Source organism: Vitis riparia, chromosome 2, assembly GCF_004353265.1.
Source record: "Vitis riparia cultivar Riparia Gloire de Montpellier isolate 1030 chromosome 2, EGFV_Vit.rip_1.0, whole genome shotgun sequence".
NCBI classification, from domain to species: domain Eukaryota; kingdom Viridiplantae; phylum Streptophyta; class Magnoliopsida; order Vitales; family Vitaceae; genus Vitis; species Vitis riparia.
Genome location: NC_048432.1, coordinates 8421190 through 8440337, shown reverse-complemented (window position 1 = coordinate 8440337; position 19148 = coordinate 8421190). Strand labels below are relative to the sequence as shown.

The following is a 19148-nucleotide window of genomic DNA, read 5'->3' as shown; positions in this document are numbered from 1 at the left end:
TGGGTAAGCTACATATGGTTTTGAAGCTTAGGAAAGTCAAGAATCGAACACTTAGAAAATCCTAAAATATCCTTAGAAAATTGTGAGAGAATCTAGTTTCCTTTTCTAAAATATCCTTAGAATATCCTTTTTTCAAAGTTTCTAATTTTGAGATCTTCAAGGACCTAGTTTATATATTAAAGGAAGATCTTTTTATTTTAAAATCTTTATAAAATTGGATATTCCTTATAAGTACAAGTATTCCAATTCAGTGAATAAATTTTTTATAAATTCTTATAATGGATAATTTATTTTAAGAAGGTTGTCAAAATTATTCAAAGCCTGGTCTGTAAACAATATGAAACTTTAAAAAATAATAATAATAATAAAATAAAATAAATAAAAATAAATAAAATTAAAAAAATTAAAATCTTAAACAATGGTTTGGAACATCCTTGAGATATCATGATAAACATTAGCCTTACAAGAAATAATCTCCTTTTTTTCCAAAATCAACATTCAAATCCAAAATATTCATGCTTAAACAATATTTCAAATGTTATCCACATTTCCATGCATCCAAATGAAATAAGCCTAACCTAATCAAAATCTTCCCAAATTGATGCATTGTAAGAACATTGGCGCCATGAATCATTCCAAGAATCCTCCATTCAACTTAACTAACAAAAACCTACAATGAATTCTCAAAAGAAACCTTATATTTACATACAAGTATGCTTTTGGAACGATTTCTCATGTAAAGAACTATTAGTAAGCAAGAATAACTTATATAATTATATTGACTTAAGAAAAAGAATTTGGTGACTATAAAAAAATAGTCAAATGAATATATAAAAATAACAATAAAAATAGATATTATTAATAAAAGATGACTAGAAGAAATAGTCATCATTAAGAGAAGATGAGACATCATTAACTTTACAGTCATAACATTAATAACAAATAACCTCATAAAGAAATATTACTTTTCTTTTGACAGTCATGGTTAACAAAATGATTGTGTTTCCTAGTCATCCTCTCCCATTTTCCTCATAACCAACATGTAACGTCTTAGTTTGCTAACAATGCTCTCCCTATCAATTTAAAAGCCAAAAGAAGGAACTAAGTTTCAAATGAAGATTAAATTTGATTGTTAAAGAAGTGGAAATGATTCACTTTTCATGAATAGGAGGAAAAAATTTTCTACACACCTAATCTTGCTCCACACACCCCTTTGAGACATCACACCAAAATGAAGAAGAGAAGAAGAAGAAAATTTAAAGAAGAAAACAAAAAAAAATATAGTGAATTTTCTCTCCCATTTAGTCATATATACTATGGATTATATGTGAATTTGTTACTATACCCTCCTTATCTTCATGGAGTGACAATAAAGTTCCTCATTAACATAAAAATAATAATAATGCTCTTAAAATCCCTACACTCCACTAGGTATGCTAAGTGTCCCCTAAAATTACTCATTTTAAGTTAATTAACTATTCTCATTTATTTCCTAGTTATTTTTAACTTGAATTGAGTTCAAATTCAAGTAGTTATAAAAAAAAGGATAAACAATCTCGGGTGATTACAATCTAATATAATGCTCACATTCTACATTAACCTTCCTTAAAAATATTTTTTAATCCTTACTTTCCTTCCAATTTTAGTATATAATTCTTATTAATTTAATTAAAGTACTTATTCTTATATTATTCACCTCTTTTCCTATATTTACTGTACATTTGCTATCTCTACATAGTGTTAAGTGGCAGTCATTCTCTCATGGTTTGGATAATTAAATTTCCATCATGGTGTATATATATGTATATACATGATAGTTTCTTAATAAAAAAATTAAAATTAAAATACCTATCCAAAAATATTGATGTTGTTAGAATTTTCACAATCTTATTGATTTGCAATTAATTAAAAAGCTAAAGGATAGTAAGCTATGTGGTAAATGTTCACATTCTCTAGAACCTCTCTTAATTTCTTCAAGATGGCAAACTATGTTTAGTTGAAATATAACATGAATTTTTAATATATTTTATATTTTACATTTTTAAATTTTGAAACTTCTATACAAAATATAAATAGTATATACAAAAACAAAAAATATAGCTTGCATTCTTAGAACTCTTTTCAAAAATTCAAGTGAAATTTTTTTACTTCTTTAAATTTAAAACATCTTTAAAAAAAAAAAAAAAAAAAAAGTGTTTACTAACTATACATGTAACAATTGCTCTCAACCGTGTAGATATTTTTGAATTTGAACCCAAAGGGGTCTTCATAGCTTTAAACTCCCTATCTCAAAATATTGATATTGTTGTTAGAATTTTAATAATCCTATTGATTTGCAATTAATTAAGGGGCATGCTAAAGGACATTAAGCTAAGTGGTAAATGCAAAGTTTTTAAAGGCGAAGGCGTAAGGCGAGGTGTTTTTGTGCCCATGAGGCAAGCCTTAAAGTGTTGAGGTGTAAGCCTTTTGAGACCCTCATTTTATAATTAATAAATATTTTACAATATATAAAAAATAAAAATAAAATAGCATAAATTTAAAACATGAAAACTATCCATTAGAATTATAAAAAAACGTTACTAGTTCCATACTTTCACAAAAAACCATAACTAAGTCACAACAGAAAATAAAGGCAACCATATTAATAGTTCCAAACTTTAACAAACAACCATAACCAAGTCACAAAATATCAAACAAAGTTCAAAACATATTATTAGAACGTTTCAACTTAAATCATCCTCTCCAATGTCATCATCATCCTCATCCAATGTATCAATAGTAGGAAAGTTCCCACTATCAAACCCTCCCAATTCATCTAACTCCTCATCTTCATGAATTGGTGTCAAATTCAACTCCTTCCCTTTGCTTTTATCTCCACTTTTACCTAACATAAAGTATAAATTAGGTGAAAATAATTATAAGTTCATTAATAAATTTAATAAAATCTATAACTTAAAATTTTTAGTACTTACTTGCAAATTCATCATGTTTTCTTTTGTTGGAATATGAAGAAACCATGTTGTCCAATGATGCTTGAGTCTCTTGGTCTTGGGATGACACAATTCTAGTGGCATCAACATTAAATAGTTCATTATCTTCAAGCCAAAAAAGATCAAGCAAAATGAGTGGATCTTCTTTCTCCACAATCCACTCATCATCTGAATTCATCTCATCTACCAAAATGGGATCAACATTTTGTTTCTTTTGTAGACTTCGCTCTCTCAATCTAGTGTTGAACCTCACATACACTAGAGCATTGAACCTCTTGTGTTCGAGTCTATTTCTCTTTTTGGTATGAGTTTGTAAATAATAATATAAAAAAATTTATATGTTGAAATTAAATTAAAGTTCTATAATATTAGATAAAAATGTATACACTAAAATTTTTAAAAAATAGAAGTATTACCGATTCAAAAGTGCTCTAATTTCTCTCACATCCCAAAGCACTACAAGTGAGACTAAGAACTTGAACAGCAAACTTCTACAACTTTGGTGTAGAACCCCCAAAACGCATCCACCAACTCGTAGGACCTCTTAATCTTCAAGAATCAATAGCAATACAACTTCCAAATTCACCCATTGCTTGGTCATATGAGTCCAACTAAATGTCAGCTTGTAAACATTCTTGGTAATCCAACATCCTATCCATGCATTCAAATAATCCCTTCCTTACCTCATCCACATTAGAAAACTTATCTTCATAGCGGAATTGAGGATTAAGATAATATAACCTGCTGCATATAAAGGCCGATGAAGTTGCGAAGTCCATCTTGCATCTATTTTTCTCCAAATTGAGCCATATTTCCTCTTCATGCCTCCACAATTTAAATGCAAATTTCTCCTTGGATGAGTCCATCAACTCATAAATATAACCATGGCTATTCTTTCCTCGAAATCAACCTCTCTCAAGACACTTACTAATGGAATAGTGGTATTAATACAAAAAGCAACATGAGGCCAAAAATTTGGATCAAACAACACTATACTTCGAGCTTTTACACCTTCTATCTTTTTGGCCCATGTACTAGAACACCATTTTTCAGAGGAGAACATTGCTATAAGAGCTTGTTTTTGCTTATAAAGATTTTGGAGAGTAAGAAATGAAGTAGCAAATTGTGTAATTGTTGAACGAATAAATTTATGATTTTTTGTAAATGTTTTCATCAAGTTAAGAACCCAAGTATGTCCATATATGAACTTCACCACTTGCCTAGCTCTTAAAAGTGTATTAGCATGAACATTTAGCTTCCCAACATCCTCCAACATCAAATCTATGCAATGAGCAACACAAGGAGTCCACCACAATCTTCTCCTCTCTTCCATAAGCCTCATTCCAACATTCACATAATTAAATGCATTATCAATAATAACTTGCACATTATTCTCCTTTCCAATTTCTTCAACCATGTCATCAAGATGCTTGGACATCAATTCTCCATTTTTTATCATATCAAATGCATCAATTGATTTCAAAAACCATATGCCAACAAGACTATTCACCAAAAAATTTATAAGACATCTACTCTTTCCTTTTGTCCAACTATCTAACATAATTGAACATTCATATTGCTTCCAAGCTTTTTTGTGCTCTTCCATCATGATATTTATATCATTCACCTCTTCTTTCAAAATCCATGTCCTCAATTCATGCATAGATGGAGGCTTAAAATCAAGCTCAAAATTTGCAATTGCATCAACCATAGGAACCCAATAAGGATCATTCACTGTTTTAAATGGGAGACCTTTTAAGTACATAAATAAACCTATTTTTCTACACACTTCCTTCCTTTCTTCTAGCTTCCACTTAAAATTCAAAGTACTTTATCTAGGTTGTGAAATGGCGAATTTATCCATGGGTCCCCTAGGTATAGGTTCCCCACTCCCATTTACAATCCCACTACCACTACCACCCCCACTCCGTGATTACTACTCAAAAAGTGATATTTGATAGCTTGTAATTAACTCTTTTAAACACTTTTGAGTAGTAGTTATCACCTTTTAACCCAATTAACATATTAAGGACCCTTGCAATCAATTCTAATCAAATTGTGTTAAGTTTTGGTGTTTTGATAGCTTTTTGATCACCAAAGCAATCCGTGATTAAGGAGAGTTCTTTGAAATCCATGGCAAAGCAATGGAAAGCTCATAAACATGAAGAACCGAAGCTTTGAAGTTCTTTGCCATAAGCAAATCAGGAATGCAAGGAGTAAAAGATGTCCGGACAGGGCGTCCGGACAGGATGGCGGCGGAACATGTCTATAGCAGGCTGTCCGAATGACATAGCAAGGCTTGCTCACATTAAGTCAATGATCCGGACAACACATCCGGATAGGATATGCTATCGTCCGGGTGTGATGTTCACGAGTGTCGTGTGCTTCTCCCTGAGGGAGTCCGAATAGGAGAGCGCGCCACATGTCCTCTTGGGGAATCCGGATGGAGTTGATCCGGATAGCCTTGTGCGCTCCGTGTCATCCGGGAGAGGGGTCCCTACACCTTGCACACGCAGACGGTCCCCCTTGCAACATAGCTCCTTCCACCCGGGGGAATTCGAATGTAGTTGATCCGGATAGCCTTGCGGCGCGAGATATCTCATATCCGGATGGGAAATGAGGACGTTCCGTCCGCCGACATTTCACATCCGGATATCTCACAGCCAGATGGGAAAGGAGGACGTTCCGTCCGCCGACATTTCACATCCGGATATCTCACAGCCGAATAGGAGAGGAGGACGTTTCAACTTCTCCGGTCAGACATATTCGGATCCTCAGACAGCGCTTACCCGGAGAGTTTTTCTCTCAGTATACAGTGCCACGATGTTCTCCTAAAGCTTCCTGATATTTTCAACCGACATCTTGAGATATTTCTGACCGACATCTTGAGATATTTTGCTTTAGATATTTATTGTATAAATCCCCAAAGTCTCCTTGTAACCCACCTATCATAGGATTCCTTAGTCTTTAAGTGAGAACAAAGGGGTGAATAACCTCTTATATGTAGTTGTAATTTTCTTTATATAGAAGATATATATCTCGAGAGCTTGTTCTTGGAGAGAACCTTTTGTATAAGAGCACTTGCTCTATGTTTCATATATATATATATATATATAGATATATATATATATATATATATATATATATATATATATTTGTTTTTTCTTGTTATTTCTAGCCAATCAAACTCTGAGGATGTTTTCTCAGAGGATGAGAGGCTAGGCTCTTCGTCTCTTGGAGTGAAGAAAGCCAGGTAAGTTTCCACATGCATAAATTGGAAGTTTTGTTGTTTTAGTTTTTAATGAAGAGAAAGTGTGACCCGTTAATGGTTTTTATCTTTTTAGTTAACTTAAAACGCCATTAAATCACCTGGGCCAACACTTGATAAGGCAAGTGGTCTCCGTCCATTGAGATGCACTAGTTTATCTCTTGCGAGCCTTTGGGAGGTGGTTAAAGGTAGGATTTTTTAGAATAGCCAACACTTGGTAAGCTTTTGGACTCTAAGGAGACATCCATTAGTTATCTCTTGTGAGCTTTTGACGGGTAATCCAAGGTTAAAGAGCACTTTGAATGGCAAATGCTAGGTGAGAGGCACAAGCCATTGCAAGATGCATCAGTGAGAGGGAATTAGTGTTTGAACCCATTAAGGGGAAGCATCAGTACCACACCGGTTAGAGAATTAACATTCTCTAACGCGAGGAAAAGAAACAAGTGATCGGAACTCTCCTTTTTGTATGAGGAACCTGAACCTAGTGATCTAAACTCCAAGAAACACTTTTCTTTGTAAGTAAAATCAGTTACTATTTTTGGTTAGTTTAAAACCAACCCTTTTTCATTTAAACATCTTTATGTTTTCTTTTAAAGCTAACCTTGAAATGAAAAGACACCAATTCAACTTTGAATTAATATCAATTGTGAAGTGAAAACCCATCCCAGTGAACGACCCTAGAGCCACTATGCTATGCTAGCTAAGGCTATCCTAGTACATGGTGTAATAGGTTATAAATTTTGTTGATTACTCCCTGAGGACCACAATCAAGGGACACCAGCTGGACACGAATCAAATGGCACCACTGTCAGGGACCATTGAGAGGACATGAATCAGCTGAGACACCAATTGGGAACGAATCACTCCGCAATGTTCTCATTGGTTTAGAGAAAGCACTCTCAGTTGGACCCACACCAATTTATTAGAGCAATTCATTTCTTTTTTGTTTTTGTTCCTTATAATTGCTCAATGCCTCTTGGCATTCTAATCTAATATTTTTACTGGCTTTGTTACATGGTTTCATATCATGATGAATTCCAGCTAAGTGATGCTTGAGCATCTTTGATTACAAAACTTACATAGTATATATTTCTCCCTAGAAACTTTAATAACATATTTCCACACAAAATCTCTTCGTGAAGCTTTTGAATCGGAGGAACTCATTCTAAAAAATAATAATAACAAAAATAATCAAATTTTATTATATAATTGACCTTAAAAAAATAATAAGACACAATTTAAATATCAAATTAACAATTAAAAAATAAAAATAAAGCATGGAAGAGTGGAAGAAATGTGTTGTGCATTGTTTAAAAGAGTTAAAGATATTGTTGTGTGTCTATTTAAAAAATTAGGGTTGTGCATTGTTTAAAAAATAGTGTTGTGGGAACTATTTAAAAATTAATGCTGGTGCAATGATTAAAGAATAGTGCACACTATTCACTGCACTCTGCATGCTATAAGTGTTGTTGTCAGGTGCAATAAATGTTGTTGGGTGCAATAAATGCTGGTGGTGGGATTTATTTAGGATTGTTGATTGAAGTTGTGAGAAACTAGACATTGAAAAGAGTGAAAAACAAAGAGAGAGAAGAGGATATGAGAAGGGTGTGACGGCGTGAGACTAGGACAAGGTGAGCAATAGAGAGAAAAGAAGAGATGAGAAGACATACTTGTTGAGAATCAAGATGAAGAATATGCAGTTCTTCACGTCATGTCACCGCCGAAGGAGAACTTCTGTCAAGATGAAGTCGTTGAAGTGAGAAAGGGGAGCAACACTTTAGTGTTGTTGTCGAAGAAGCTGATCTTCAGGTCGTCGAAGGTACGAACTAGAAAGAGCTAGGGTTAGGTTAGGTTTCTCCCTCAATTCGTTATCTTTGTTCCCTCTTTAGTCTTCAACATGTTTGTGGGGTTTTTAAAGTCTTCAACGGTAAGTTTGTTTCAATTTTGTTCTTTATCAGCCACCTCAGCAAACTAAAGGCTCACGCTTTAGTGAGCAAGGTGTCAAATGTGTATGCAGAGCACACGTTTGAAGCGCCTTAGGCTAAAAGGCGTTCGCCATTTGTGTTCAACGTTTTTTTGCCAATGCCTTCAGGCGTTTTCTTGACTCCTCACCTCAGAGCATACCTTCAAGCGCACCTCAAGAGCGTCTTTCAAAACACTGGGTAAATGTTATCTTTCAAGATGGCAAAGTATGTTTAATTGAAAATTTAAGATGAATTTTGAATATGTTTTATATTTTTTATTTTTAAAATTTGAAACTAGAACCATATATAAAAACAAACAAAAAAATATTACTCATTGTATTCTTAAAATTCTTTTCAAAATTTTTAAAATGTAAGTGAAAATTTTTACTTCCTTAAATTTAAAAATTCTAAAAAAAAATTCTTTCAGAAATACAAATAAAAAAGTATCCAAACATAACTAACTTGATTATTATGATTTCCTTGATCATCCATAGAGCAGCAGCCTCCCAGGCAACTTGTTTACGCTTGTCTGTATATTTTCCCAACATATCTCTTTCTTGGGTTTTCTTTCTTTTTCAAAGAATCAAAAGCAAATTAAGAACAAGAAAATATTTTTTATACACATGATGAAAAGATAAAAGACCGCGAAAAAGGGTAATGGAGATTAAGATAAAGTAAAGCACCCTTTGGTCTAGCTTCCTCCTTGGAGGTGAACATAATTTAATAATTTACCTGAACGCATAAGGGATCAATCAAATTGATCCTCACCAAACAGGTAAATCATCCTCTCCTTCCTCCATGGATCTCCTCCACACTTGAGCTTCATTTCCTGATCATTTGGCAATAGCTTTGATCTACAGAGAGGGCAAGTTACCTGGCCCTGATCCATCCAAACATCTATGCACCCTTTATGGAACACATGACAGCAATTTCCAAGCTCTCTCACTTCATGCCTTTCTTCTATGCAATTCAAGCATATCGCACATTCGGAATCACTTTCTTTACATGTACCTGCACCTGCATTTGCACCTGACCTCTCCAGAAGGCGACTATATTCTACTGACACAAGTTTCTCCTTCCTGGATTCAACTAAGCAGTGGACGGGAACTGGGACTAGCAAAGAAGAAGGGCGAGGGTATTCATCTGAGAAACCATCAGGATCTTGTTCATATTTGCCTAACAGTGGAACATAAGAGAGTATAAAAGCGAGCATATTCTTGATAAGATTGACTGAGAAAATGTTCTGCTGGAAAATTTCTGCTATGGTTGTTGTGCCATCAAATCTCCCACAGAAGAAACCCATCAACAGTGACCTGGAAAGAAAGGAACAGCAGGAATTAAGAGAGGGAAAAGCTTAGGAGAATGGGAAGGTGGAGGAGCACCTGGGTCGGAGTTTCTTCTTTAGGATCAGTAAATATAATAACAATCGAGGCGACTGCTTTCAAGTGAAAGATAGCACAGGCTGTCAGTCGACTTTTAGGACTTTTTGGTATGGGAAATTTTAAGTATTAATTTATTTATTTATTCTTAATTTTAAATAATTTTTTAACCTTATTTACATTTGCATTATGAAAAAGAGGAAAAATAAAATAAAATAAAAAATAAAAATAAAATAAAAATAAATAAATAAATTAACCAAGGCAGTTTTTGCTTAGTCCTCCGGCAACTGCCCCAGTTGCCTAAAGGATGAGCCGCCCCAGACGAAAAATAGAATTGAGAAGCCGAGTATGACTAGCCAAGTTCAAACGTGTAAAATGGGGAAGCACCTTTATTGGTTCTTCCACTATTCTCTAATAAGATATGATTGAGAAAAGACTAAACAAATTCTAAAGCCATATGATGCCCATCTATAATTTATATAAAAATGGCCGTACTCTATTGATCCCTTCTCTAACATAGAGCGACTTGGTTGACAGCTCCATTACCCATATGAAAGAAATATTTCAAGTAAACTTATAGGGTATTTATACCTGATAGGTAACTTGTAACCTTGATTATTGAAAATATAAGGTGAAATCTACATCATTGAATAAAACCATGAATATATAAAATTAAAATATGTTGGATTATGAAGCCCGAATCAATTTTGTTGCGTTTCGCTTGAGATGTCGGGGATCTAGTTACCTGATCAGCTAATGAGGGTTGAAGGAGGTAACACTCTCTAGAGAATTTTTTTTTTTTTTTTTTTTAATGTGATGATTGACAAGTTTACTCATATTATATATTTTATGCTTAAGGTTTTGTTTTTAGAGAATATGTTCGCAATTGAGAGGCTTTTTTTGAGAGCTTTACCCTTATAACTTTTCTCATTCATTTTAATTGATAGATTCTTAAGTGTTAGTGCACTTTGTGGACATAGGGATCACATTAATCACCAAATCATGTTAAAAATCTTGTCTTTTTATTTCATTTTTTTACTCATATATGTGTCTAATTTGGATAACACAATACAAATAAATTGGATCAGAATATTACAAATGGAATCAAATATACAAAATAAATAAGACCCATTTAGGTACAAAGTAATAAAATTAAATTATACATATAACATATTGTGATTAGTCCGTTACCCTCCATTAATGTGGGCTTACACAATAGTTTCAAATTTTTATTCAATTTTGCAACTTTGTAAATTAAATTTCTAAATTGTACAATTTCCTATCCGTTCCTCTAATTGGGTGGCAGGCAATTAAATTGCAAACATTTGCCTAGCAAAGAAAGTCAATTGCAATTCTAGTTTCCCATTGTTTTATTATGATGATTAAATTAAAAATAAAACAAATCAATAGACCAAAAAATTGAATAAAATTAAAAATAAATAAATATAAACTCATTAATTTTTTTATCATATTTTTTAATTCTTTAATACAAAGAATAAAAATTAATTATAAATATTTCTAAAATTTTCTCATTTTGTTTTTTTTTTTTTTTTTTTTTTTGGTACTTCCATCAAGAAAATTTTAAATTTCAATTTATTTTTCCCCTAACTAAATTGGATGGTTGGCCACAATTAGTTTTTGTAACAACATATTTTCTTTACGAAAAATGACTTGTGGTACTGGTTTCTTTTAATGGAAGAACTGTTTTTTAGTGATGAATTTTCTATTTGCAAACGTACTATTCATATTTAGCAAGACACAATTTGTCATAAACAGTTTTGTACAATTTTTGTAATGTCTAGTTAATTCAATTTAGATATGAAGCCAAGAGGGGGTAAATTGGGTATTAATTACCTTTTTGAAACTTTTATTAATTTTCAATTAATGTGAGAAATAAATAAAGCATGAGAAAAAGTAAAGAAATAAGAAAGAAGATATTAGAAAAACTAAAGAAATAAGAAAGAAGATATTACAAATCAAATTTGTGAATCTAACACTTTTCAAATTTTTTCTTGAAGAATAATCTATTTTTGACATAAATGTCATTTACCATTTCAAGAATTTATATGTAGGTTTTAAAAGAAAGAGTTATTTTTACAAGAAAAGAATGAGTTTTTTTTGTCAAAATGAGACCAAAAAATAATGAAGGATTAAATTTTCAAAATTGGATTTTTAATGATCCTTTTAATCAAATAACCCCAACAACAACCCATCTTGTCCACTCCTAGCATCAATCCAAGCTTGGAGGCAATCTACTAATATTTAAAGACTTCAAACGAAGTCTTTCCTTGTATACTTAAATTCAATGGTCTCAATCCTTCGCAATTTTTCTTCAAGTGAATACTTACACTTGAATATAAATCTTAAAGAATTAAGAATCCGATGAAAATTCTACTAGCAAGATAAGCTCACAAGTTACAAAAGAAATCTATGATTTGATTAAAGGTGCACTAATGGATTTACAAGAAGTTTTGATTGAATGCACTAGACAAAGCTTAAATGAGAATTTTAGGTAAGTAGACAATTGAAGTCCCAACATCTCTTCTATTTTAATGCACTTTAAAGTGCATATTCATATGTAGGAAGGTCAAAAACCCATCATGCACAATTTAGGTTCGACTAGTCAAACAACAAATTGAACCAATTTACTAGTCATTGTATATTATAAACCTCAACAAGTGATTGTTGGGATCTAGTGGCTTGATTGATCGAGCAACCGATTTAACCAATTGTTGACCTATTGAAATAGCATTCTACCAACCTGAGGACAATGTGACCCCCTCGATAAGTTGAACTCAACTAGCTTAATCAATTTCCCTATGACTTGACCAATTAGGGCATTTTTAAAGTTTTAAGATTGAATCAAAGTCGAATAGCCACAAGAAGCTTTCCACAACCTTTTATAAACCTTCTAAACATGTTTTTGGAAAGATTTAAACCCAGGTTCTGAGTAAAGCATGAACCCATCCCTCTTTAAGAAAATTTAAGACATGTTATGGGTGATTTTAAAGAAGCTAAGTGTATAAAATATTCATGTTAATCCTAGTGCACCATAAAATTAATCTTTCACAAGGTTTTAAATGTTTTCAAAGTGTCCAAGTCTTCATTAGTCCAAGATTGTCCATTCTTTAATGATTGACTTAGTTTAATTCCTTAAAAGTTGAAATAATAAACTCAATAAAACCTTTAATTTTTATTAACCTCATTTTATTATTATCAAAAATCGATTAGAGGAAAATTTGGGCTAATGTTTTTTTCCATTAATTTTATATTCATAGAAAAATGCTATTTAATTTTGATATCAATTTATAGAATAAAAAAATGTATATTATGTCCTCAATTTTGTACTTGAAGTCAAGAATTATACATAGAAAGCGAAGCGTATCTCAAAAGGGAAGAGCACCATTGGGTTAGCTGAATGGAGAATTGATGGAGCATATCTCAATAATGCCCAAAACAGGTAGCCCTTTTACATAGAAAGAGAAGGTTAGTTCACAAGAAAAACATAGGATATAATATCAAAATAGGAGCCTCCCAAAATATACAAGATATATACAATCAAAATCAAGAAACAAAGGTGGCTAAACAAGGATCAAGGTGAGCTAAAATACATTAAATAGGCACAAGGATCAAATCTGGATAGCAAGCATGCAATCACAAAATAAATCCAAATAAAATAGCTAAAGGGTGATATAATACAAGGGAATGCTTGTCCAACATGCATAAAAGTCTATACTGTTGATCAAAAGTCAAAGAAAGATAAAAACAAATGAAAAGAGACTAAAACAACAAGTTGATACAATAGATATAAAGGTTGGACAAAATACAAATAGTTACAGAATAAATTAGAATAAAATAGTTAGAGATGAGATAAAATTAATATATATATATACAACATTCTTAAAGTGTTTAGAATATAACCCAAAAGCCCAAAGTGCCCAAACATACATGAATTATCTCATATTTAACCAAACATATTATTGTTCAGAAATGTGATAGAATAGCAAGTCATGTAAATATTGATTTATTTGACAGGCCTAGAAGTGAGATTAAAAATAAAAAATAAAAACTTCCATAACATATTTAAAGTATCAAGAACACATAAAAAATATCTAAGGGACCCAAACGTGCATCAATTATCCTAGATTTCACTAAACATCTTATTACTCATAAACGAGGCAGATCAACAAGTCATGATAAACAAAATAATTTAACAAGCTTAGGGTAAGATAAAACAAAATAAAAATTTTACAGCATAATAAAAGTGTCTAGAACACATTAAAAAAATTTTGAGGCCCAAACATGCACCAATTATCCCAAAATTCAATATTAAACATTTAACAACACCATATTCAAGTCATCATAGCAAACAAAGAAAGACATAATTAATTCTCAAACTTGGAAAATGATTTTTGAACGAAACCATTAACTTAAGCCATTATGTACCAAAGAGTATGACAGCCATTTATTAAACTTAAAATGACCATAAACTTAAACCTCAAATGACTAGTTCAAATGGGTTAGAAATGATCCTCTAAAATCAATTTGAAAAACCTTTCAAAACTCTTAAAAATCACGAGAGCAACCATCAATTTTCTTAAGCATAAAAATAAGATCAAAGCCTATGGAAGGAGGCTTGACCTTGGGCCATAAAATTGGCTATCAAAAATTCTTAAAATCTCAACCAAAGAGGGTTTGAAAAAGGTTTTACAACCAGATTTGAAAGAAAAATCAAAAAGGGCAAAAAAAGGCTTCAAAAGGCCATTTCCATGGAAAATCACATTGGCAAATAAACAAACATTTGTGGACCTCAAAATTGATTTTAAAATCAATCAAAAAGACTTTCCAAAACCATTAAAATGAAGGGGAAAAACAAAATCCCAAAAGAAGAAAAAAAAAAAAAAAAAAAACACCAAGGATTTCAAATCCTAACAAAGCATCATCTCATGAATTGATCAATGGGCTTGAAAATGGGGTAAAAATACCTAAAAGAGAACAAAACCAAATTATTTAGAACATCAAACCCACTATACAACCAAGATAATTAAAGATTAAGCAATTTCTCAAGTAATCAAGGTGAATCAAGAGAAGAAGAGTAGAAGAACAACCATAAATCATAAACATTATAACCAACAATCCAATGTGTGGCCTCCAATATCCATACCCAACAAGTATATATCCTCAAATGATTAAAATAGAATAAGAATAGACTGTAAATAAAAGATAAAAAATGAAATTAAACCATACTTACAAAGTTTCCTTACAAGTGTCAAAACTTGCTCTTCAAGTAAGCTTTCCTTCTTCTCCAAGCCACAAATTTCTTCCAATCTTCAAAGTTCCTCTTCTCCTAAAAATATGGCAGAGTTTCCCCTCCCAAAATGCCAAAAAAATCTCCCCTAAATGAGCCTCCCAATACCTTTTTTTATGATGTAAAGAATGGTGGAGATTTGGACACTTGTCCTCATCTCCTCCAAAGCCTAACTCTCTTTAAAGCCCCCTTAAACCAAAGCTTAAACTCCAAAAATGAAATAACCTAAGGTTAAGGCTCATAAAAACACTCCTAAATTGAGCCTAAGGAAACCCTAAAAAAAAAAAAAAAAAAACCTAGGATGCTATTAAAGCCACGCCATGGATCCAAAAATCCCTCTAAAAAGTCTCTAAAAGTGGATCAAAAGTACTCAATGCCAAAGCCAAGTAATAGGTGAGTGTGAAGTACAGAAAAGCTAAAAATGATCTTACGCATGCACTTATGCAATGAAATGAAGCAAAAGACATCAAATGTGATCAATATCATATGCTATGAGAACAAAATGTTAGATCTATGAAATTGTATTAATATTCCTTATTTGTCTTTGAGTTTATTCCCTTACATTGACAATTTTTCAAGTACTCTTAGTTTGGGCGAGAAGTAATGGTTAGGATTGGATTTTTTTCATTGTTAGGATCTTGGTTTAAACTCTTATTTTAGACATTATTTAAATGTTAGAATCTAATTATTGATTGAATTGTTTAAGTTTAAAGTTGTTTAGGCAATAGCACAATTGTTGATGCGTTAGTTTTTTTTTTTTTTTTTTTAGAAGTTGAGTTTTGAGGATTGTAGTATGTTTTACTACTTTGAATAGGAATTTGGTAATTAGTAACCTTCCAATTACAAGATAATTATCTGAGTCATTTACATTTTGAGTATTTGGGCTTGAGGTCTGAAACGACAATCATGCCCTTAGAGTAGGTATTGGGGCATGACAGTGGTATTAGGGTTAATTGTTAACCTTAATGTGAGAGTTTGTTTGGTCCTATAAGAGGTGTCTGTCTATCTGTTTGGCCCCCTAACCTTGTAGGATGTTGTGTTTGCACTGGGGCAGTGACTGTGATATCCCACATCAGATAAGGAAAAAAATTTATGGTGCTCTATATATATGGGCTCCTCTTAACTAAATAGATGTATTTTAAAGTTGTGAGAGTCTTTTGAGTCCAAAGCAGACAATATCTATACTATTAGGGGTAGGTCCTTACAAATAGTGTGTGTGTGTGTGTGTGTGTAGATTAAAACAAATATGTTTTAACTTTTATAGATGACTTTAGAAGAAGAAATTGGTTTTGTTCATTCAAATATAATTCTAAGGCTTTTGGTAAGTTTAAAGAAATGAAAATTCTTCTTGAAAAAAAAAACTAATTACAATATTAAAATATTAAGCTCTAATAGAGGAAAAAAATTCAACTTCAATAATTTCAGAATTATTACAAAAGTTACGGTATTCATAAACAACTTATAATTAATTATACATCTCAGTGAAATGACATAACTAGAAGAAGCAACATGACAATTTTGAAAATTAGAAGAAACATATTCAAATTCCAGTCTCTTCCAAAAGCATTTTGGGTAAAGTCGTTACTCATGCAACATTCTTATTAAACAAGTATTCTATGAAAGTGATTTTAAAAGAACGTTGAAGGAAGCTTAAAGTGAACATACACCAAATTATTTTTTTGTCTTACATGCTTTTGTTGTGTTGATTATTCCCACACACCAGATGAGCACAAAAATAACCATATTTTGTTGGATTCAATGATATAACCAAGGTTACAAAATATCAAATCTAGAAACTAGGAAGTTGATTATGACTAGAGATGTTCAATTCCTAGAGAATGAAATTTGGACAATGAATCAAAAAGAAAGTAAGGAAAAATGAGTTTTAATTAAAGAAAACTTTGTGAAAGATAATGAATATCATAATGATAATGATTCTATAATGTATATGTCTTTATCAAGTCCATTTTCTCCTACTAGAAATTCTTCTTCACAAATAGAGAGAGGTGTTGGAGTTTGAATAATGAGGATGCCCTAAACAATCAAACTCGAGACTTGCTATGCATAGGATCATTGAATACCAAGTAATACTCAAGCATCAACACCTTGGATTAAGGCATATTTGAGCAACTGATATACCATGAAAGTAGCAAGGGAGTATTTAAATAGTCATTGCTTAAGTTCCCCTAAGCTCAAGCTTATCAATAAGTTAAATTAGGAATTGTCACCTAAAGATGCTCCAATATTTCTCAATTCCCTTGAACTCAATTTTATCAACAAGTTAGACAAAGAATTGCTATCTTAAGCTTCTCCAATATTCCTTTGCTTGAACAAAGCAACTCATGGATTTTCTCGCATTGATTTTAGTGTTTTAGCCACTCATAGTGGCAACAATACATATCAAGCAGAAGTTTAGAATGAAGAAATCAAGAGTGAAGATAAATAGAAGTTAAAACTAAATTTTTTATTAATTTAGAGTTGATGTGTTGTACATCTATCTACAACTACCATTTCTTAAGCTTGTTTTACAATAGCCCTAATCCTTCTTCTTATAGTAGAGGTGAGTTAACCTCCATACTAGTGGTAGGTTAACCTAAGACAAGACATTCCATTCTAGGCTAGTCCATGTCACCAGTGTCACTTCTAATGCAACATCGAAACCCTAAGACAAGAGTTGTAGGCGATAAGAATCTTTCAAACTAGCAGCAAGCAAGTAATTAGGTGATTAGAAAAAAAAATGGTGCATTTGCTCAATCTTATTACAAGCTCACTAGGTTAGAAAAACTTCATCCTTATAAGCAAGATTATGGGTGCTCAAATAAAAATGTGAAATGGTCAAATGTACTTGCCTAGTGATCACAAATCTAAGATGTAATTAAAATACTAAAACCTAAAAATGTGATAACTCTAGCTAAGAAAAATCAAAGATAGAATTACTATGGCTTTATAGTATTTTTAATTGTCTTCTTTTGGGATCAGCCCTAATATGTTCAATTTTTTTTAGGTTAGAAAGATTAATTATTTACTATGTGTAATAAAACCTAATTTAAATAAATAAGAATAAAATATGGATAAATATTTCAATAATATTTAATGAAATTTTTTTTAAAATGTTTTGGAGAGATTAACAATTCAGTGTTGAATCCTTAGAGAGAGAGAGTAATAAAATTTAGGGTTTAGGATCAAAGTCGATTTGAAATCAAATTGAATCTTAAGCCCAACATTGCATCCAGAACTGAGATTTTTATTTTTGAAAACTTTCCAAGTTTCCAATGAATCTAGTGTTAATCATTGCCTTAGGATGACTTTCTAAGTATAAGGCACGATGATTAATTAGAGAATCTCTCTACATAGTCATAAGAATTATAACTTGCTTAAAGTAAGCTTAATCCTTACGATACTAGAATACCTTGCATGAATATATGTAGTTTCAAAGCACTACTTTTTTGCTAAACTTACCAACCTACCTTGAATCCTCAAACCTTAATAAATGCATGGGTTGTTTCATTTATTATGTATATCATGTCCTTAATGCAATCACCTTTATTCTCACATTAAGCTAGACCTAATTATGGACTAAAAATAATCTAGAGATAGTATTAATTATAAAGAAGCTAATTTAGGCAAAGCTAGTTATTCCTTTTGAATAAACCTAGCAAAAAGAAAAAGAGACATATAAAAAGTGGCATAAGACAAATCAAAAGATTAAGTGTCTCATACTTGGGTCTTTGGATAATGTGTTGCAACAGCAACACATATTTATTGCCATGGTCTATGATATTCTTTTAAGATTGCTAGGATTATTTGGTGATAAGGGCAAGGCAACTAGATGAGTTGCCCTTAGGACTATTATGAACACAAGGGTTTCATATGATTCTTAAAGATCTTATTGGATTCCTTTAGAATAGCTAAGAGGATTCTCAAAGATCAAAAGGGTGTTCATATGGGAGTTAAGGGTTCTTTAAGCTCTTCTACCAAAGAGAAACAACAATACCAAATAAGAAAAGTTCAAGTAAGGAATAAAAAAGCAAGCTCAAGGGTAGTGATTTCTTTGTAGCTCTTATTGGGATACTACAAAATGAATGCCTAGACTACCTAAGGAAAATGAGGTACTTCTCATGTTCTCACTGTTAATATGTAGTGGTGGATTTCATCAATTATGGTGGATGAACTCCAAGCCAACTATCTATAATTTTTTACATGGTTTTCAACAAAAGAAAAGGTTACATGATAGGGATG

At 31.9% G+C, this 19148-nt stretch overlaps 1 protein-coding gene across 1 annotated transcript; it reads right to left on the bottom strand.

Moving 5' to 3' along the window:
• Positions 1 to 8960: 8960 nt before the first annotated feature.
• On the bottom strand, positions 8961 to 9525 carry LOC117930121 (probable E3 ubiquitin-protein ligase RHA4A). Its single transcript, XM_034850595.1, has one exon. The coding sequence runs from the start codon at positions 9523 to 9525 to the stop codon at positions 8971 to 8973; it is 555 nt and encodes a 184-aa protein (XP_034706486.1). The 3' UTR covers positions 8961 to 8970.
• Positions 9526 to 19148: the final 9623 nt, after the last annotated feature.

Coding starts and splice junctions, on each gene's coding strand:
- LOC117930121 (XM_034850595.1), bottom strand. CDS start 9,525: ATGGGTTTCTTCTGTGGGAGATTTGATGGCACAACAACCATAGCAGAA.